This window comes from Dromaius novaehollandiae, unplaced genomic scaffold (assembly GCF_036370855.1).
Source record: "Dromaius novaehollandiae isolate bDroNov1 unplaced genomic scaffold, bDroNov1.hap1 HAP1_SCAFFOLD_45, whole genome shotgun sequence".
NCBI classification, from domain to species: Eukaryota; Metazoa; Chordata; class Aves; order Casuariiformes; family Dromaiidae; genus Dromaius; species Dromaius novaehollandiae.
In genome coordinates this window covers 2282722-2303739 of record NW_026991505.1, presented here as the reverse complement: position 1 = coordinate 2303739, position 21018 = coordinate 2282722, and the positions used below count along the sequence as shown (strand labels likewise).

Below are 21018 nucleotides of genomic sequence, written 5' to 3'. Positions count from 1 at the left end.
TATCTCCATCTTTAGAAGTGAAAAGAAAAGAAAAAGCATTTTAAGCTCCTCATGGACTATAAAGGGAGCAAAAGATGTTAAGCCAGAGGCAGAGTCCAGCTGTGCAGTTGCAGCAGGTCAAAGGAAGCCATGATACTTATTCCATGTATTATCCTTGGGAATTACAAAACCATGTGTCAAACTCCTTGGCAAATTCCCCATTAAAACTGTTAGTCTTCCTGAGAATGATGTGCTATAACCTTGCATATTTCCAGAAATGGCTTTTGATTCTACAGCTTCCTCCTGCTTATGAGAGCTGGCTGTGCAAATAATCAGTAATCAGTTCAGCTCCCCACAACATCATTAGTTTTCTGTGTGCCTGAAACGCTATGCCTTGATGTTTTCTGCACTGAAGTCCCATAAGGTTCAGAGGCTTGATCCCAAGAGGAGTTATCAGAGAGATGGACATTTTCCTTTGTTGGAAAGAAATGTGATTGTTTCCGTGACAGGGAGGACTATATAAAGGTTTCCTGACACCACCGAACAGTCCGAATTAGTCCTCTTTGAAAGTGGTGTACTATATGTGATCTACTCTAATACTTCTATAATACTTCAGCTTTGGAAAGATACAGTATATTCAGCTAGGATTTGGAATGAAGAAAACTTATTAGAAAAACTTCTTTGAATAAAAGAAAGGAAAACAGGATTTCAGAGTGATCTTCACTTAAAAACTAGGTAACCAACTTCTGTTGCCTCTCTTCCTCCTTCTCTCCCTTCCTACCTCACTCCCTTCCTTCCTTCCTCCCATTTTCTTTTCTCGCTGTCCTCAAACACACCATTCCTTTCAGTGAGCTGGTACACAGGTAGCAGCTCTGGCATCAGTACTGGCCATCTAGGTTACAACAGTTTCTAGTATTTGTTGCAACAGCTGGGGTGGAAAATCAAGGGATTCTTTTGTGTCCCTTTCCGGACTCAGTATCTGATCTCTTTCATTCATGAGGCAGCATCAGCTGCTGCTGCACCTTATGGAAGAGGACTCTGGGGAATGGAAATAGCAGCTCAGGACAGAAAGACAGCAAGCTACTGCTGAGTTCTTCTCTCTTTCCCTGCAGGGATGGATAACCAGACAGAGGTGAGCAAGTTCATCCTGCTTGGCCTGTCCAGCCCTCAAGGGCTGCAGCAGTTCCTGTTCATGCTCTTCTCCCTGCTCTACCTGTCCAGCCTGCTGGGGAATGTGGCAATTGTGACTGTGGTGATATGTGAACCTCGGCTACGCATCCCCATGTACTATTTCCTCTGCAACCTCTCCTGCCTGGATATTTTCTACTCCACAGTTACCATCCCCAAGATGCTGGCTGGGTTCCTCTGGGGGCACCAGGGTATTTCTTACACTGGCTGCCTAAGCCAGCTCCACTTCTTCCACTTCCTGGGCAGCAGCGAAGCTTTGCTGCTGGCTGTCATGGCCTATGACCGCTTTGTGGCCATCTGCCACCCGCTGCGCTACAGCCTGATCATGAGCCCACGGGCCTGCCTGCTGCTGGCTGCAGCCGCTTGGGCTACTGGCTTCCTTCATGCTCTGATGCACACAGTCATGACCTCCCGGCTCCATTTCTGTGGCCCCAGCCACATCCACCACTTCTTCTGTGACATCAAGCCCCTGGTGAGACTAGCCTGCAACAGCAACCAGCTCAACCTGCACCTGCTCAGCATCATCACGGGGAATATAGCGATAGGCCCCTTTGTCTTCACACTCTTTTCTTACCTGTACATCTTTTCCTTCCTCCGACTGAAAGTCCAGTCGAGGGAGGGAAGGAGGAAATCCTTCTCCACTTGCATCTCCCATCTCACAGTAGTGGCCTTATTCTATGTCCCTGTTATTTTTAACTATGTGCCACCTTCCTCAGGGAGTTCACCCAGGCGGGACATGATAGCCACACTTATGTATAATGTTGTCAGCTCCGTCCTCAACCCTTTGATCTACACCCTGAGGAATGCGGAGGTGAAACATGCCCTAAAGAGAAGACTTTTCTCCAGACAGTTACTAGTGCAGAAAATGTTCTGCCTTGCAGCTCGTGTGGGGTAGTAGGCAATGGACAATGCAATCAGAGGAGCTTTTGGCTCAAGAATGTCTTGTGCAGAAATCTGCTTTTCACTGCCAACAGCCTGGGTCCCTTCAGAAAAATCCTACTTACTGCATATGGCCCTATGTCTCCTGTCTTGGGCAATATCAGTGCATAAAGAGTGCATGTTGGTGGAACAGCCACTCCCATTCCTCCAAGTGGAGAAGAGAAGCGGCTCCAGAGAGTGATACTTCAATAAAAACACCTTTTTTAGAGTGATTTACCCTCAAACGTCACTTGATTCTTTTTCTCTTTCTTTCTTTCGGCAGCTGAATCCCACCCCCAGTCAGAGCTGTCAAGAGAAGTCAGGACATGATTCATCTTAGCCTAAAGCCAATAGACAAGGAGGGATTCAGTTGATTTTGTTGGATCCAGTTGGCCATGTGCAGACATGTATGTCATGCCACTTGAAATACTCTGTGTATCTCAGCTGGTGTCTCTCAGCTGCTCCAGAAAGGCACAGGTCCTGTGACAGATCTACCAGCCCTGTATGGCTGTCAGCTATCTTAGGGCATCTGAGATGGTGCTAAACACCTATGTTGGGCAACTGAATCCCACCCCCATTGCCTAGATTCACAGTGGTTAAAACTGCTGTTCAGGCACTTGTCTCACAGGGAGGAAGGTACATTTGGAACCCCAAATGTAGGTGTCCTAATCTCAGATTGAATCTCACCCTTAATCTCAAAATGAGTGGGAATGGTGGATTCCAGTTGAAGAAAGCTTCCAGAACTGATCCTTAGGGCTTAAAGGTAAGGTGAGCTTGGGTGATGGGGATTAAGAGTAACAGCTGGAGAGATCTTTTGATTCTTACCTGTCCTACAGGTTTTTTCCACATATTCATAAACTTCACCAACATGCCAGGTGTGTTTCACACAATATCTACTTGCTCAACACATTCCATGTTGAGACTCCTACCATAAGCCTTAAAAAGGCTGCTTCTAGTATTGTTGTTATTATCATTTTTAACAGTATTATAGAATGATGATGATGATGATGATGATGATAGTAAATATTTCTATTAGGGCCTCAAGTAATCCCTGAATGCCAAATTTTTCATGCCATGTGCTTGAAGGTGTCAAAAGAGATTCTTCCTCTCCTAAACAATGCTCCAGACCAGATACTGTCAGAGACAGTGTCCCAAGGGTCCTGACCGCCTGTTCCCATAGGACCACTCTTTGAGTCTGAGATCTTGTAAGTGTTTTTAGGTCTTTAAGAGTTAATATTTGTTTCTAACTGGCCAAAGACAATGTGAGTGCTCCCTTGCAACCCACCTTTCTGCATGCATGCTGTATCCTTCAGCAGAGGCAATGACTTGAGCCAGATCACCTGTGAAATCCCCTTACTGTCTTGCTCCAGTTCATCCTTCTGTGAAAACAGGCTTCTTGGGTTTGTTTTTAGACATGGGCTCTTTTATATGCATAATAATGCTCCATGTTAAGCTCGTCACTGTGGGTCTAAGACTACCTTCTATAGGAGGGTGGTGTGATTTATATTTTTGTGCCTTGCTGCTGCCTCCTTCCTTGTTTACACTACTATATACACCACTACCTATATATACTTATACCTATACCTAGCCACTAACTTCATAGTAGCTCTTTGTTTGTTTGTTTGTTTTTTACTGCGCGGTGTCTGCATTGATTAATGCAGTCATCTACAACAGGAGCAAAATGAGATCCCATGCTTTCTTAGGAAGTCGATTGCAAGGGGTGGGGCAAGGTCAACAAGAAGCAGCTTCCAGTTTTCTCCCAGTTGCTACTCTTTTCTTATTGTTCAACCTTAGCCAGTGCCTGTTTTTCCTAAGAATGCATTTTATGGAGAAGCAGATTACACTGTGCCCAGAGCTGCACAGTAACTCCTCTGCATATCGTTTCTGTGGCTTGTTAACACTTGCAGAACATATGGGCCAAACACTGGACTAAACTGTGAGTTTATGTGTTGGAAGGCTAGTCACCATCAATACAAAGAACAGATGATCAGTGATGGCAGAGGAATGCCAGGAGCCTAATCACTGCAAAGGAGCACCCAGATTTGGACATTCCTGGGGCAGCGATTATGTCCCTGGGGCCTTGGAGGGGGTGTACGCTCCCAGATGAGGCCACCCGAGTGACTCTCCTTGACAACGTTGTGGACTGGAGGGGTTATTGCCTAAAGGGGACTGGGGAGAAAGAAGCATGAGAGAAAAGAGTTTAAAATGGACTGGCCGAGTGCGAACAGGGCAGCACGTTTGTCTAGCCATGTGCAGCACCTGATCAACCCTACCTAGCCAAGTGAGTGAAAATACCACCAGAGTAGTGTCCCACTTCTTCTCCTCTCATGTGCTTTCAGAGAGGTCCATTCAGACCTCTTATGTCTCTTCTCAGTGCCAGACTAGAGTCAATCTCAATAGGGTCTTCTTTCCCCACTGCTTGCACCAAGCCCATTCCCTTGGCTGTGGTTTCACTGGATGGTAGACAGGGACAGGGAGAATCTTGTTGATCCATTCATGAGCACCACTAATTAGTTGATGTGGCATGTGGCTATTTATTAAACACCTACGTACACCTTATGTAAACACCTAGCTAGGTCCCTTTTCCAGGTTAAAGTGATCCAGCCAACCTAGAGTTTGCTGGTGGTGATGACATGATCGTGAGAAAGATTGCCCAATCAAGTATTTGTCCATTTATTTGGGTAAGCTGGCCCTCTGACAATTTATCCTCTGAATATGTGAACAATGTCCAGGACTGAAGTTTCTCCTGCAACTCTGGTCTTGATAGTCCAACCCAAGGGTTGTTCCAAAGACTCCGATATTTCTCAGAGTTGCCAGGTTGTATCGTATTGAGATTTGAACCACACAGTGTCCACAGATGACAACTGTTGATCATATGCATATCCTTAGCAGTTTTTATAAAGAAGCCATGACACTTCTCACCTTTCCTGGGAACCACCCCCTTGCTCCCCTCCAGGCACGTCCCTGCTCCCCAGAAAGCCCTTCCCCAGATGAGGGTGTCCACGCTGGCCTGGCCAGCTGCTCCAGGTCCCCCTCCCCTGTGCTCCCTGCAGGGCTCCGTGCAGGCACTGCTGCTCAGCAGAGAGCCAATGGTGGTGCCACAGGGCCGTGAGGCGACTCCACTGTGCCCATTCTCGTGAGAGCAGGAAGCAGACCCAAGAGGATGGTTCTCATGCCACTGACAGTCCCCGCCTCCCGTTTTATGTGGCTGTGGAGGGTGCTCGGAGGGCCCAGGCAGCATTTCCGAGGGCACAAGATATGTTATGGGGCTGCACTGGAGCCAGCCTATGGCATGCCAAAGAGAGTACAAGGATGGCTCTCCAGTCTCTCTTCCCTGAGCCTGCTGGGTCTCCACGGCCTCTCCTGGGATTGCGGAGCCCTCCTTTACCTATGCATTTCCTGATTTTGCTCTTTACCGCTCGGTGACTCCACCTTGGATGGTCTCCTGTGTTGTACGGCTCCACTCACTGCCCACCCCCACTGTATGATGTTCCCAAAAATGCTCTGAGCTCTGCTGGCAGCTTATTGCCTCTCCAGGAAGATGCTCAGCCATCACCCACCCAAACAAATGTGTCACAGCCTCAGGAAGGTTACTCTGGGATCCTTAACCATCTCCACTGACACAGGGCCCCAAAAGTGAACCCTGAATCTAAACCTGGTTCCCTAACAGCTTACAATGGGACACTGAACACATCAACCTGAGCCCGTGGAGAATGAAACCAAAGCAACGGGCCCTTTTGGGATACCATTCCATCACCACTTTTGTGACTCCAATTTTGGAAGAAGAGCCAAGTGCACAGGCACTGCACTGAGGAAATGGCTTTACATTGCATAGATGCTATCAGGGAGGCCAGGTATGCCTGAGAAAATGGAGCCTTCCTGTCCTCACAGGTTGCATTCTTGCCTTGGGCAGTCAAGGGCTGAAACAGAAGAGACCTCCTGGTAAAAAAAGAAGCACTGTTCCCCCAGCCCACCTCTGCCACCCCAGCCACCTCTGGCCCTCCTGCCATGCCCTGGATATTCCCATGAGAACCTCACAATGCCTGCCTCATGCCCCTCACCAAGCAGATTGCTGCAGCACAAGTGACCTCACAATCTACAGCGCAGCCCTCACACCTTCACCGCCACCTGCCTCTTGCCTGCCTCTGCCCTCTCCCCTCAGCTCCACGCCCCTGCACTCCAACACCCCACCTGCCCTGCTCTTCTTCTGCCTCCCAGGCCCCCAAGCCCTTCCAGCTCGGCTTACAAGAAGGCTGGGTGCTTAGGGGCTGCGCCAGAGCAAGTTTGGCCTTAGGCTTCAGGCATGCGTGCAGGCTTTGGGCTTTGTGCTTAGTGGGGTCAGGCAAAGCTTTTGGCTGCTGGCTCAGTGTAGGGCTTGGCCTTGGTGCTCAGGGTTTGCGGTAGGGGCTAGAGCTTTGGCAGAGGGCTGTGGGTTGGAGTGGGGGTGAGGGCTGCAGCCCGGTCCAGGACTTGAAGGAATGCAATAAGGGCTTGGGATTAGCTTCAGGCAAAGGGGCAGAATTTGGGAAAGGGGGCAGAGACTGTGGCTTCAGTGTAGACTTTTGGGTTTGGCCTTGGCAAATCGAGAAGGGCAAGGAGGCAAGGCAGAAGGGTAGGGCCTCACCACTAAGCTGAAGCCCTACCCTTCCGCCTTCCCTCCTTCCCGTCCTCTACTCGTTAGAGGCCAAACCCAAACCGCTACGCTGCAGCCTGAATCCTTACCCCCTACCTTCACTCTTGCCCTGTGTCTGAAGCTAAGGCCTAGCCCTCATCGCTTGCCTTCAAGTGCTAGAGCACGCTCTAGGTCTCAGCCCCACACAAACACACACCTCATCCCACAAGATTGACCCATTCCCAAAACCCTCAGCAGAAACATGAAGGCCAGCACTCAGCCATCACCCAAAAGCTTTCCCAAAGCCCAGCAACTGCAAAGCACAACCTCCCCACTGATGCCTGAAGCCTAAGCCCTATGCTGCTCCCGCAAAGACCCTATCCCTGCAGGCATCTTGTAAGCCTAGTGCCAAGGCATTTGGGGCCTGGCAGGCAGAGGCAGAGGCCTGGCAGGGCTGGTGTTTGGTCTTGGAGTGAAAGCGCATGGAGCTGAGAGCAGAGGGCAGAGGCAGGCGAGGGGGAGCTGCAAGTGCAGGGGTGAGGGCTGGGCTGTTGGTTGTGAGGTCCCTTGTGGTGCAGGAAGGCGATTGGTGGGGAGCAGCAGGCTGGCATTGTGAGGTGGTGCCGGGAAGGGCGGGGTCATGACAGGAGGGCAGAGAGGTTGGGGAACATCAGAGGCAGGGGCAGGTTTTGGGGGAGAGCGCTTGGGTGCTGATGAGGAGGTGCTGTGTGTGCGCTTAGGTGAGCAGCCTGAAGCTGGAGGCCGGCGTGGGAGCACATGAAGGGCCCGAAGCTCTTGGCCAAGAGACAGCAGCTGTGTTGGGGAGGTCAGGAGGCTTCAGGTACTGGGGATGCCACAGGCACAGGGCCCGCGAGAGCTGCTCTGGCAGGGCCAGACCTGAAGCCTCACCACTAAGCTGAAGCCCTACCCTTCCGCCTTCCCTCCTTCCCCTCCTCTAGTCACTACATGTAGGGGCAGACAGCGAGGGATCGGACAAGACAGAGTTAAGGAGCCCGAAGGCCATGGGCTGAACAGATAGCAGTATGGGAACATAGGGAGTAACCGCACAGAATGAGGGAGTGATGATGGGAACATGACCTTCGGGCAGGTATAATGTGGTGCTTGCAAGGACAATAGAAAGTACCTTAAATCACTGTGGGAAAGTGTCTATCCGGGGTAGAGCTTATATAAAGGGCTTGCTTGCTTGAATAAAGTTGATTCTGATCCAGCACATCGGAGTTCGTGAATCAGAGCGCCACAAATGGCTCCCGAAAAGGGACCGAAGACTGACTTTGTCCAGGGCTGTAGAGGCAGCGGTTAGCTGAACCGGTGGCAGAGCCCGGCTGAACAAAGCTGCTGAAAGGAAGCAGAAGGGGAGCCGCTGAAAGGAAGCGGCATTGCGTGCAACAGGTTACCTACCGCTGGACGGAGGTAAACGGCCAGGAACACGTGGGAGCCACGGGAAATGGAATCTACCCGCAAGATAGGTCCGTGCTAAACGTAATGCAAAAGACTTTGAAACAGCACAGCAGAGAGATGCCCCCTCAAGATCTCAAAATGCTATTAGCGTGGGCACACTTGAACTGTCCCGAGGTGAATTCCAGTACGATTTATAGCCTCAGTACGTGGGACTCAATCGGAGTTAAGCTGTGGGATGCGGCAACAAGAACCAGTAATACGGTGGCAGGACTTTTAGCCCTGTGGCGTACCATGCTTGAGACCCTGAAAGAGCATAGCAAGAAGAAAACACAGGGACCGGAGGCACCCGCAGCCCCCACAGCACCTCCATCAAGCGACACGGTGGTGGGGGCGGTGGGTGGACGGGACTCCCCAGGAAACGACCCAGACAATCCATTTGACCCAGGGCCATGTCTAGAGTCACTGTGACTGGTGTGAGTGTGAACAGTACTGTGTGTGAGAGTGCGTATAGCCTGGGAACCGACCGGGGCGCCCATCGGCTGATGAAGCCGCCCGCTGTGAAGGGACAGCAGTCCTAGCGGTTAAAGACTCGGGTGGTGTGAGTGCAGTTCCCAGAGAGTGAGAGAAAGAGAGTGTGTGATCCCACCAGCCACAGGGGCTGGTGTTACTGGTAAGGAAGTGCGCTGCCTGACTTGCTTGAGACGCACTTTTCAGAAACTCAATACGGGAAATAATTTTGGCATAGAAAAGGGGACGCCCTTAGCCGAAATTCTGGAAAACCGGAGTAAGATTGATGGGACCTTAGGCAACCACTGTCGGGGCCTCTCATCGCCAAACGATCATCTGGCGCCATCGGGTCAGTTCGCCTGGGATCTTTGGCACCGAGAGGCACTGAGAAGGTGAGTCTTAAATTCCCGCCTAAATTCTAAATTCTCGTTTGGTAACAGTGCACTGTAAGGGGTATGCAGGCTGGCCACCGTAAGGCGTACCAGGGGATGGGTGCGAGTCCCATCCCCAGGGTTTGAGTGGGTTTTAAGTCCCAGCTTGGTCCAGCTGGAAAGGGGAGTGCGCAGCCTGATCAGCATAAGGTGCACTGCAAGACTTTAAAACCCTCACGCAAATACTGCTAACAGCCACTCAAGTCATGATATGGACTAGGCAGTGGCGATGACTCACAGAGACTTTGGGACTTGGACTGTAAATTATTGAACTGCAGCTGTCTAGAGGTAGCTGCTTAGCACAACTTCTATAAAACTTGCTTAGCATGTGTAGCTGAAATTGCTGGAGCCTTAGGCTGCACTCCTAGTTCAGTGAGAAAGGAGCCCGGAGCTGGTGGAGGCTGGAAAGATAAGGGAGTTACAAGCAGTTTGCATTCCTGCACTTCACACTCCGAAAGGGAGGATGTCAAGGCTTTGAAATAAAGCCTGCTTGGGCACCAGGACCCTGGGAAGCAAAGCCTCCTCTCACTGCCGGAACAGTGTTAATTAGGGGGGTCTGGACTATCTGCCCCATCATCTGGAGAAAATGCGAGGCGACGGCGGCTTTGGTTCTACAGGGCCAGCCCAGGTCCTGTGGTCCCAGAGGGTCTCTGCGAGACGCCCCTGTTATCATTGTACCCTCTGAAATTGCCTCTTTGGATTTTGATTCTTTTGGATCGAGGACAGAGAAGACTTCTAGTCTTGAGGGCTGATCACTGGCAGCAAGAGACTGACCCCTAATGTGACTTCGACTAAGCAAATGAGATTGTGTTCTTCCCTCAGGGAAACTTCCAGATACCTTGGAATAGGCATAGAAATTGCCAGGTCCCCACTGGCAGAAGTTGAGCTACCTGTGACAGCTTTTTGGTGGGCCCAGGGCTGTGACAACATATTAGAGGGTGAGCTCTGGGGGAAATACTGAGATGGCAAACATCCCCTCCCAGAACCACGTATGCAGGGATTGACACGCAGCTATCTGCACACACCAGGCCATGGGAGTGCATTGGTGCCATGGCAAAGGGCCATGAGATTGAGGACAAGCATTTGCCAAGGTGCCCCAGGGCTCTGTCGCTCTGTGCCCCGTGAGATGTGATCCTGAGGATGGGGGTATCAGAAGGGCAGGGGTCCTGCCGGACTGCTCCCCAAAGTGGAAACCACCTCCCATGGCAGGAACTGACCAAGGTGGTCCTTGTTGAACAGGGTCTGAATGTGGCCTGCAGAAAGGGAAGGAAGTGCAGTCATTTCCTGCAGGAAGGAAGAGAGTGAAAACAGAGAATGAAGGAAACGTGTCTCAGGGATTCCAAATCTCATCTCCAAACACCACCAGGCTATGGGCCCAATCCCCTGCTCCCACTCATCATAGCAGGTGCTCAGGCCTGGGATGAGGGGACAGGCATTTAGGCACTCAAGTTCCTCTCACCACTCCCCCACCCCAAAGAAAAGAACTAGCGTGCTTTCCCTAACAAGACAAAAAAACTGAACCATCCCCCAAAAGCTTTCCATAAGCCCACTAAGCAAAGCCCAAACTCTCCACTGATGCCTGAAGCCTCAGCCCGAAGCTGCTCCCTGGCAGCCCCTAACCGTCCAGCCATCTTGTAAGCCTAGCTGGAAGGGGTGTGCGGCCTAGGAGGCAGAGGAAGGGCAGGGCATGTGGTGTGTTGCGTGTTGGAGTGAAGGGGCGTGGAACAGAGAGGAGAGGGCAGAGGCAGGCAAGAGGGAGGTGTAAGTGAAGGTGTGAGGGCTGGGCCATAGGTTGTGAGGTTACTTCTGCAGCAAGAAGCTGCTCAGAAGCAGCAGGCTGGCATGGAGAGGTGCTCAAGTGAATGGAGTGGGGCAGCCCATGAGGGAAGAGAACTTGTGGGAGGGTGGAGGCAGAAGCAGGTTTGAGGGACTGTGCTTGATGTTGACAGGGAAGGTACCTTCTGTTTCAGCAGAGGACTGCCCGAGTTAAAGGCAACATGTTGAAGAAATTCTCAATACTTCTGGGTTAGGTCAGAACAAAAGATTTATTTCTATAGCACTGCACAGAAGAGCACATGGCAGCAACTCTGCATCTCCCACCCATAGCAAGGCCTTTTATGTACTCTCTCACATGGTCCAGATGCTCCTAACCAATCAAAGAGCATAATCAGAAACCTTTCCTTTTATGGCATGCTTCAGCTCCATGTGCTGGGTGCCTCAAGGCTGGTTGCATCTGCTTTTTACCAGGGACACTGCTTACAGCTTGTTCATGAGGAAAAGTGCTAGAATAGCAAAGAAACAGTAATAACAGTCATCAGCATTGACCACGAGGGCTGTAATCAGCAATCCACCACCATCTTTGCGTCGCTGGAGCCCTGAGGGTAACAGAGAAGAGGTACTCCACCGTCACACCTTGGCCGACGGATACATCGGTGGATTATACCACGAGGAGAATGGAAAACAACATGTTCTATGACACCATATCAATTTATGTTGCAGCACTTGGTCTTTTAGCTATCGTTCTAACTGCTTTTTTAATATGCCTTTGTTTGCCTTGGTATTGTCATTGTAGACGATCACCTTCCTCCACTAATCCCCCAGCGCCATAGGCAAACCCTCAAACATGGCCTGGGACACCTTTTGGTTCGGTTAGTTTTAGAGATGTTATTGTTAAAAGTAGATATGTTAAGATATTGTTCTTTCGATATGTTATTGTTCAAAGAAGTTATTGTTAAAAATTGCTTAGTTTTAGACATGATTATTGTTAAAAGTAGGTATTGTTAAAAATTGTTCATAACTCCTGTGCGCACTTCTACCTTTTCTGTACTTCCTTCTGATCTCTCTCTATCTCATATCACCACCGTGGACGAAAGCTATGAAAACATAACCCCGAACAAGCCATCTGTTCTTGATGGAAACAGGACTGAGCTGCCGCGACCCCTGAAATGGTCTCCCTGTGACCACCCGGGACACACCGCACCAGACCACGCTCACGCAGAGACTTTGGGACTTGGATTTGCTTTGATTGGGCTCTGAACTTTTCCAAGACACCCAGGGCGAAGAGGACCAAAGGGATGCCGCTGGTTCCACGGGTGGAGCTTTCTCTCCCCACTGCCCCACCACCCCTTTTGCAAATCGTGTGGCACAGGACTTGTTTATGTCAGACTTGAGTGTCTGCAATGGATACTACCTGTTGTAGTCTTTATTATTAAAAATGCAACAGCTAAGAATGTCATTTTTAACCTGTATTCAAAAGATATATCTCACTTTAATGTGCTTATATGCGCTACGGCAAATCTGCTGGCATCAGGGTTTCACGCCATTCAAATCAGGATTCTCTTCTGCCTCAGCATCAAACAAGTCAGCATTGTGGTGTTGCCAAGACATAATAAATTGACCAGAAGACTTTTCTTTGGATAGGGGACCTCATTTTATAGCAGAAATAGTACAGGAAATCTCAGAAATACTACCAATTAAATGGGATTTACATACCCCCTGGAAGCCACAATCCAGTGGAAAAGGAAAGAATGAATCAAACAACTAAGAGACAGAGAGGGAAATTGTGTCAGGAGACTCAGATGAAATGGACTGATGTTTTACCTCTGGCATTATTAAGAATCCGAATAACCCCAAGGGTTAGGGAGAAAGTTAGTCCATTTGAGATTCTGTATAGTAAACCTTACACGTTAAATTTAACTGGAAATGAAATTCAGATGCACATTAAGGGCCATTAAATTTTAAGTGATTCTCTCTTGTCTATGGCAAAGGTTCTTACTTCTCTCCATAGGTACATCCAGTTAAGATCTCCTGTACTTTTAGATTCAGCTGTACGTTCATTCCAGCCGGGAGATCAAGTATATCTTCAAACCTGGAAGGATGAGCCGTTGATAGGAAAATGGAGAGGACCGTATCTGGTACTGCTAACAACAAATACTGCTGTGAAACTGCAGGGAATTGATTCCTGGATCCACCACACCCGAGTGAAAGCAGTACCTTGAGAGACGTGGAAAGCTGAACAAGTTCACCCTTTAACGTTAAAAATATATAAAGATAGATGAGCTGTATTAAAAGTGAATCAGTTTTAAATTTAGATTGTATTCAGGGGAAAATTGCTTTAATCTGTTTGTTAGGAATAGGGTTAATATTGTTGTTATGGTATCTGCGTAAAAATGATGTTCTTAACAACCAGGGGAGAAATGTGGTGGTTAGTTTTTCTAGGTTACCTGAGCCAAACAATTAAAGGGAATCAGGAAGGATTTGGGGGTCAAAATCTTCCTTTGGAAGTAAATACGAAATCTATGAAGATAGTTAACCAGAGGGATTGTTGGGTGTGTGCCCACTTCCCTGAAGATTCCAACAAGGGCTTCCCGCTAATTGGAGTGCCTCTTATTTTTTTCCTTTATGGAGTTTATAAAACAGATAAGAAATGATAGTGATCAACCAAAATATGATGAAACAACAGAACAGGAATGGGAAGTCCAGAGTGTGACAGGAGATTATGATCAATGTATCCGAAGATGTAATAATAGAAATAAATAGTAGGAGAAACCTGTACTTTATGGAAAACAGCCGATCAACTGTACTGGAGCCATTAAGGTAGGAAGTTATGAAGATTGCTTTCGGATACCTGAAATAGGTTATAAGTGGCCAAGTAAGGAACTAAATGGGTGGCGTGTTCTGAAAGGTAGTGGATGGTGTTGGTTGTGTGAGAGCAAGGCACAAAAAGTGCTGCCTCCTAATTGGTCTGGGACATGTACTCTAGGGGCAATAATCCCAACCATTACTGTAACAAAGAACTGAATAACAGATATCAAAGATCATGGCTAAGAACATTCATGAGGAGACAAAAGAGGATCAATAATCCTTTAACGGATCAACCTACTCGGTTTCACTCATTCACAAGGTGTCTGTTTCCACAGTTGGGAGTGAGTGAACTTGAAAAAGCAATGGTAAATATTTCAGCAGTTATTGAGAGAATAGGGAATAAAACCTCTGATGCCATTACAGCTTTACAAGGGGAGGTTTCAGAGACTGCTAAAATAACCACCCAGAACGGAATGGCTCTAGGTATGTTATTAGCATCTCAGGGAGGAGTAGGTACAGTAATAAATACTAGTCACTGTGTATATGTGGATCAAAGCGGGAGAATTTCTCCCCATCTAAATGAAATCTGGAAGCAAACTGAAATCTTACATGGGGCTCAGCAAGATGATGCCTCTTTGGGATTTGAAGAAACAGAAGCCCCCTCTCCCCGGGGCAACAGGCCTGCAAGGCGCCCCAGCCGTGCCACACCGCACACGATGTGCAGTGCAGCGGCGGCCGCCGGGCTCGGAGGGGAGGACAGGCACGGCCGGGCACACCTGAACTGTGCCCTCCCCTGCCTGCCAAGGGGCGGTACTGCTGCGCCCACGCCACATCGCAGGTGATGATTGACTGTCAAGAGACACCCAGACAGGCGTAGCCCCGGGAGGAACCCAGGGCCGCAAGTGCGTTCGAAGTGTCGATGATCAATGCGTCCTGCAATTCACATTAATTCTTGGAGCTAGCTGCTTTCTTCATTGATGCACAAGCTGAGTGATCCACTGCTAAGAGTTGTCTCGGTTTCGGTCCCCACCGAGGGAGGAGTGGACAGCATTTGCAGCCCCTGAGGGACCCCGCTCTGCTCTGCCTCCCTCCTCATGTCGACACCGGCTGCTGAGCAAGGGACAGTAGAGAGAAAGAGGGCTCGCCTTGCTGACCATACAAGAACGGGGCGGGAGGGGGAAAGAAGGGCAGACCTGAACGAGAAGGGCGCCGCCCACCGCCACCGCCAGTGCTGCTGTATGGGCTCTCCTCCACCACTCTCTCAGTGGTGCGCTGGTCCCTTGTTCCCGTCCGGGGTCCAGGGGGTGGGGACAACAGCTGACTGCCTTTCCCTTGCACTGCCCTGACTGCTGCCGTTTTGGTGCCTGCCGGGCCCCCCTCCCCCACGACACACCCACAGCACATGTCGAGCCACTTCCACCCGCCAGATCCAGAAGGAGTTCAAGAGGGTATGGATCGCCACAGGAGGTAAAGCAGACAAGGTTCCATCAACAGGGGATGAACTCCCTGTTACAATTCCCACCACACTGGAAGGAGGCGAGTTGGTGTCCAAATGGGAAATTCCAGCTCCCCGTAGCATCTATCCTATTCCTAGCAAGTGGAGAAAAAGAGATTTAGAGAATTGGGCCAATCTAAAAGCACAAGGCCACGGTATTAAGAACTTCTTAAGAAAACAATAGCATCCATAACTATTGGCTTGTACGTTACCGGGGAATTCCTCACAGGAAGTAATTGACAGCAATACAGCTGCATGCCAATGTCTATCCCACCAGGGAGTATTTGGCACGCAAGCTGGGAGAAGGGGCACCGAAGGGGTGCAGGCATTGTCCTGCGGAATGGGAGACTTGCTCACATATCATCGGCTACTGCCCTGTAGTCCAGGATGTCTGGATTAAGAGACATAACATCTTGTGTGGCATGCTGCCTGAAGAGGTTAAGAGACTGGGGTGGGAGGTTTATCTAGAGCTCAGCCTTAGGGATCAGATGGTACCACCCAGCTGTTCCTTGGCTGGGGGACCACGGCCTCCTCGAGGTCGCATTCTCCTCTAGCACGTCCGTGGCTAGAAGGAGAAAGGGTTGAAGGGCCCCAATTTATATACACTGATAGTTGGCCACTACATAAGGGCCTTACGTATGGTCTATTGGGTATATGGAATGGGGTATTCACGCAAGAAAAGATGGGGAAAGCCCCTATGGCCTAGCATCTGGGAAGCCAGCACCCAACGCTGAATTGCCATAAGGCATGTGAATGCCCATGCAACCGATTCTGCCAAAGAAACCCAATATAATGGTGAGGTCGACACTATGGTGGCTCTAAGTCTGGCCTTTGCTCCTGGAGTAGCAGCCTGCATTCACCACAGAACTGAACATCCGGGTGGAGAGAAGGCCAGGGGCTTGGAGGGAAGGAGTTGCGAGAGGCTGCAGGCACTGTCCTTCTGAATGGGAAATGCCTGGATGAAAAGGCATAACATCTTGTGCAAAATGCTGGTGAAGGAAGCAAGGGGGACAGACTGGGTGGTATTGGCAGAACAGTGTTTGAGGGAGAAGACCAACAAGCTCCTTAAGCCAGATTCAATTGTGGTAAATGGATCTCGGGCAAAGGGGGTGGACAGAACATTCCAGTTTGAAAGTTCTTTGTCATCTTTAGGGGACACAGCAGCAGAAAAAAGTGCAGAAGTAGCAGCACCTGGAGGAGCAGGTGAGAGAACTCCTGAATGCTGACGACGTGGAATTCCTGGGATTCCCAGTCAGTGCTAGAGGGAAGTGGTTTGCAGGTAATTTTGGCTTCTTAACTGACCTTGGGCTCTCTGAGAAGTGACAAAAGTGGATTGTGAGGCTCTTCATTAGAGGGGGCTCTTCTCTCCTCTCCTCTGGAGACATACTCCACACCTTTGCCAGCTTAGGTAAGGCTAGCTTTTAATGTGGCATGCAGGACTGCATGTGCCTTTTGAGAAAGTCCTTCCCAGAAGGCAACAGCAAAATTCTTCACAGAGATGGCACGAGTTACCTCAGTCATCTGAAAGCATTGAATGTTGCTATTGCTGGACCTTTGGTGGTTGTTTGAGGAGGTAGGGAGACGAAGGCATCTGCCCACAGAAGGGCTGGGAGAGTGCGTGCTGTCGCCTGGGAGGCTGTGTGTGCATGGGTGGGTGTGGGCACCATCTCTGGGATGGTGGAGCTGGAGGCTGGAGAGGCAAGCTCAGAGCTCGGAAGCGTGGGTCCAGTAGGTTGTGGGTGCGTGGCCAGTGGGCAGTGCCCAGTGATGCCAGGCTCCAGTGCCAGGGGTCTGCAGGGAGCCCCCTCCCTGAGGCAGGCTGTGTGGCTGGTGCACTGCTCCCTGCTGGGCCAGGCCAAGCCAGGCACCTGGGCTGGACTCAAAGTGAGAAAGGGGTTGTCCCAGGTTGGGAGCGAGGGCTCCCCGTCCTTCTCATTTGGGTCTGCCCTCCATTTTTCCCCTGGCTGGCCGGCTCCCTTTCCCTCCCCCTTCCTCGACCAGTGTCGTTTCGGTGCCCACTGAGCCCCCTCCCCGTGGCACACCCGCTTCCGTAGTGTGTGTCGAGCCACTTCCACCCACCAGCTGGCGTCATCTGTGGTGTTGTGTTGAGGCCGGCAGTGACAGTGCAGGTGTTGCTGCAGTGGGCAGCGTAGGCATTGATTGGTGGTGAGAGGAGAAAGGAGGGAAGGGTTGCTATGCTGTCTTGTGCCAGGGTGAGAGCCGAGACAGCAACTGGGATGGGGAGCCAGCCGCTGCCGGCAGAGGGCTGTGCGAGTGCGTGAGAGAGCGAACGTTCAGGATCCGGGCCCAGGGGAAAGGTCAACCTCGTCCCCCACCCTGCATGGCTGTCTGCAGGTGAGTACCGTGGTGGTACTGCACCGTACTGCCGTGCATGTGTGTTGGAGGGCCCCTGGCTGTCCTCCCACCTCCGTGGTGGCAAACTGCAGTCACTGCACTGCTTCCCCCTCGTCCTGGAAGGGGCCTTGGGCTGTCCTAGCTGCGGCAGCCATGTCAGAGTCCAATACTCTCTGACCAGGTTCTTTTAGATACTGCGCACATGTGGAGAGTGCAATGTTTTATATTTAAGTTTATTTTGAAGGTATTTGATGTTACACAAGATTATTTAGCAGACTGATTCAATGATGTACTGAAATCACAATACAAGTGTACACTTAGTTCAATCACAATACCAATGCGATTGCCAATCACTGGTGTCTATTATATGCTCACTGTCACGACGCTGGGAGTCCCCAGGCACTGGGAAGGACTCCGTGGGTTGAAGCCAGCTCAAGCCTGTTGCTCTCTTCAAAATTCCTTTGTTAGTAGTTGAGGTCTTCTCCTTTGTGTTGGGCTGAGCTATCTCAGGTACACATTTACACCTGGTCCAGTTAACAGCTATAGCTGCTTACCTAAAACAAAGGTCACCCTCCAGTGCCCTTTGTGTTGAGATAAAGTCAGTTCTCTGTGCAACAGCAAGGCTTACGAGCTGCATCCTACATTATTCCTGAACTTGATGGAGCACCTCGCCCTCTGAGCCACCTTCTTCTCCCATTGCAGGGGTTATTGGTCAGTCACAGGCTGGTAGGCGCTTGCCCACTGACTCTGCCTTGTCTGGGGCCTCCTCTGGGACTTGAAGTGCGAGGGGCGGGTGCACGCCTGCCCCATCTCCACCCAATTGTGACCTCAGATCAGACATGGTGGCCCACTGAATTTAAGCATATTAGTCAGTGGAGCAAAAGAAACTAACCAGGATTCCCTCAGTAATGGTGAGTGAAGAGGGAAGAGCCCAGTACCGAGTCCCCACCTTGGGGTGGGGTGCAGGAAATGTGGCGTACAGAAGCCCCCATCCCCAGCGCCACTCTCGGGGGGGCCCAAGTCCTTCTGATCAAGGCCCAGCCCGTGGACGGTGTGAGGCCGGTAGCAGTGCACCAGGACCGGGGCTTCTCGGAGTTGGGTTGCTTGGGAATGCAGCCCAAAGAATGTGGTAAACTCCATCTAAGGCTAAATATCAGCATGAGATCGATAGTCAACATGTACTGTAACGGAAAGTTGAAAAGGACTTTGAAGAGAGAGTTCAAGAGGGCGTGAAACCGTTAAGAGGTAAATGGGTGGGGTCTGCGCAGTCCGCCCAGAGGATTCAACCCGGCAGGCTTGGTCGGCCGGCTCGGGTCTCTGCAGATCCTCGCCTCTGCCTCCCCTCCGCCCCCCTCGTGGGGGCAGGCCAGGGAACACCACCCAGCCAGCTGCCGGCCCCGTCGGGCACATTTCCCCCGTGGTGGTGCGCCGCGACCGGCTCTGGGTCAGCTGGGAAGGCCCAGTGGGCAGGTGGCTTGCCACCACGTGGCAGCGAGTGTTACAGCCCCCAGGCAGCAGCTCTTGTCAAATCCTGGGGCCGAGGGAGAGGACCACCGCCACGCCTTCCCCCGTGGCGGCTTCCCAGAAGCTGTCGCTGGCAGCACCACCGCTTTTCTCCCCACCCCTGCTCGTGGCTGAGGTGGGATCCCAAGGTGGAGGCACAGCCAAGGGCACACCACCAGCCTGTCTGGCCTGCTCCATCGGGAAAGTGGAGCACGAGTGTCCATGCTAGCACCCAAAAGATGGTGAACTATGCCTGGGCAGGGCGAAGCCAGAGGAAACTCTGGTGGAGGTCCATAGTGGTCCTGAAGTGCAAATCGGTCATCCGACCCGGGTATAGGGGCGAAAGACTAATCGAACCATCTAGTAGCTGGTCCCCTCCAAAGTTTCCCTCGGAATACCTGGCGCTTGCGGGCGGCAGTTTTACCCAGTAAAGCGAAGGATTAGAGTTCTTGGGGCCGGAACAATCTCTACCTATTCTCAAACTTTCAATGGGTAAGACGCCCAGCTCGCTGGCGTGGAGCTGGGTCGTGGAATGCAAGTGCTTAGTGGGCCACTTTTGGTAAGCAGAACTGGCGCTGCGGGATGAACTGCACGCCGGGTTAAGGCACCCGATGCCGACCCTCATCAGACCCCAGAAAAGGTGTTGGTTGATAGAGACAGCAGGACGGTGGCCATGGAACTCGGAACCCGCTAAGGAGTGTGTAACAACCCACCTGCTGAATCAACTAGCCCTGAAAATGGATGGCGCTGGAGCATCGGGCCCATACCTGGCCGTCGCCGGCAATGCGAAGCTGCGTGGGCTACGCCACGACGAGTAGGAGGGCCGCTGCGGTGCGCCTTGAAGCCTGGGGCACAGGCCTGGGTGGAGCCACCACAGGTGCAGATCTTGATGGTAGTAGTATTGACCAAAAAGCGGATTCGTTGCCCAGTGTGCAATAAGCCAATAATTACACACTCAGGAGAGACATTTGCTTCTTTATTGCAGAGTTGTACAAGCCTGGGTGCTCGGTGGTTTCCCACAAATCAAGCACACCCCCACAGCTTTTCAAGTAGCATTTATACAAACAACTTGCAAGGTTTGCAACTTTCCCTTTTACACTGGCGGGTTAGTGATTTACATACAATTATAATTTTGCTGACACACCATTTTACTACTACGCATGCTCAGGGGAGGGGTCTTCACCTGGGCACGGGTCTTTTGGACCTGTGGGCCTGATTTTTTGTATCATAATGAGGACAGTTCAGTTAGGGATACATGGACCTCCAATTCTTTTGCCAAATTGGCAATACAAACCTAGAAATAAAACATTTGGATTTAATGTTTCTTTTAGGGCTTTAGCAGTTCCAGGATGCCCTTGATTAAAGAATGCTTCTTTTCAGAAAATAGAGAGAGAGGTTATCCTAATCTGCCTAGTTTAAACAGTATGAACATTCTTTCTGAGCTCCCAGGGTTGTCTTGTAACAGTAGCAAATATTCAAACGAGAGCTTTGAAGGCCCAAGTGGAGCAGGGTTCCATGTGAACAGCAGCTCAACATGGGTCAGTCAGTCCTAAGCAATAGGCGAGCGCTGTTCCGAAGGGACGGGCGGTGGCATCCATTGCCTCCAGCTGATTGAAAGGGAGTCGGGTTCAGATCCCCAAATCCAGAGTGGCGGAGAGGGGCGCTGCAAGGCATCCAGTGCAGTAACGCAACCGATTTCGGAGAAGCTGGCGGAAGCCCCGGGGAGAGTTCTCTTTTCTTTGTGAAGGGCCGGGCAACCTGGAGTGAGTTTGCCCCCAGAGAGGGGCCCGTACCTTGGAAAGCGGTCACGGTTCCAGTGGTGTCCGGTGAGCTCTCGCTGGCCTGTGAATATCTGGGGGAGAAGGTGTAAATCTTGCGCTGGGCCATACCCATATCGGCAGCAGGTCTCCAAGGTGAACAGCCTCTGGCATGTTGGAACAATGTAGGTAAGGGAAGTCGGCAAGCCGGATCGGTAACTTCGGGATAAGGATTGGCTCTAACGGCTGGGTCGGTCGGGCTGGGGCGTG

At 50.9% G+C, this 21018-nt stretch overlaps 1 protein-coding gene and 1 non-coding gene across 2 annotated transcripts; one reads left to right on the top strand and one right to left on the bottom strand.

The window, feature by feature from the left end:
• Positions 1-1093: 1093 nt before the first annotated feature.
• Positions 1094-2062, top strand: LOC135327072 (olfactory receptor 12D1-like). The gene has a single exon (XM_064504689.1). The coding sequence runs from the start codon at positions 1094-1096 to the stop codon at positions 2060-2062; it is 969 nt and encodes a 322-aa protein (XP_064360759.1).
• A 12433-nt stretch (positions 2063-14495) lies between these two features.
• LOC135327089 (5.8S ribosomal RNA) lies at positions 14496-14648 on the bottom strand. Its single transcript, XR_010387163.1, has one exon. It is a non-coding gene; the product is annotated as a 5.8S ribosomal RNA (ribosomal RNA).
• Between the last annotated feature and the right edge of the window lie 6370 nt (positions 14649-21018).

Bases quoted from the DNA above. Each gene is read 5' to 3' on its own strand.
- LOC135327072 (XM_064504689.1), top strand. From the start codon at position 1,094: ATGGATAACCAGACAGAGGTGAGCAAGTTCATCCTGCTTGGCCTGTCC.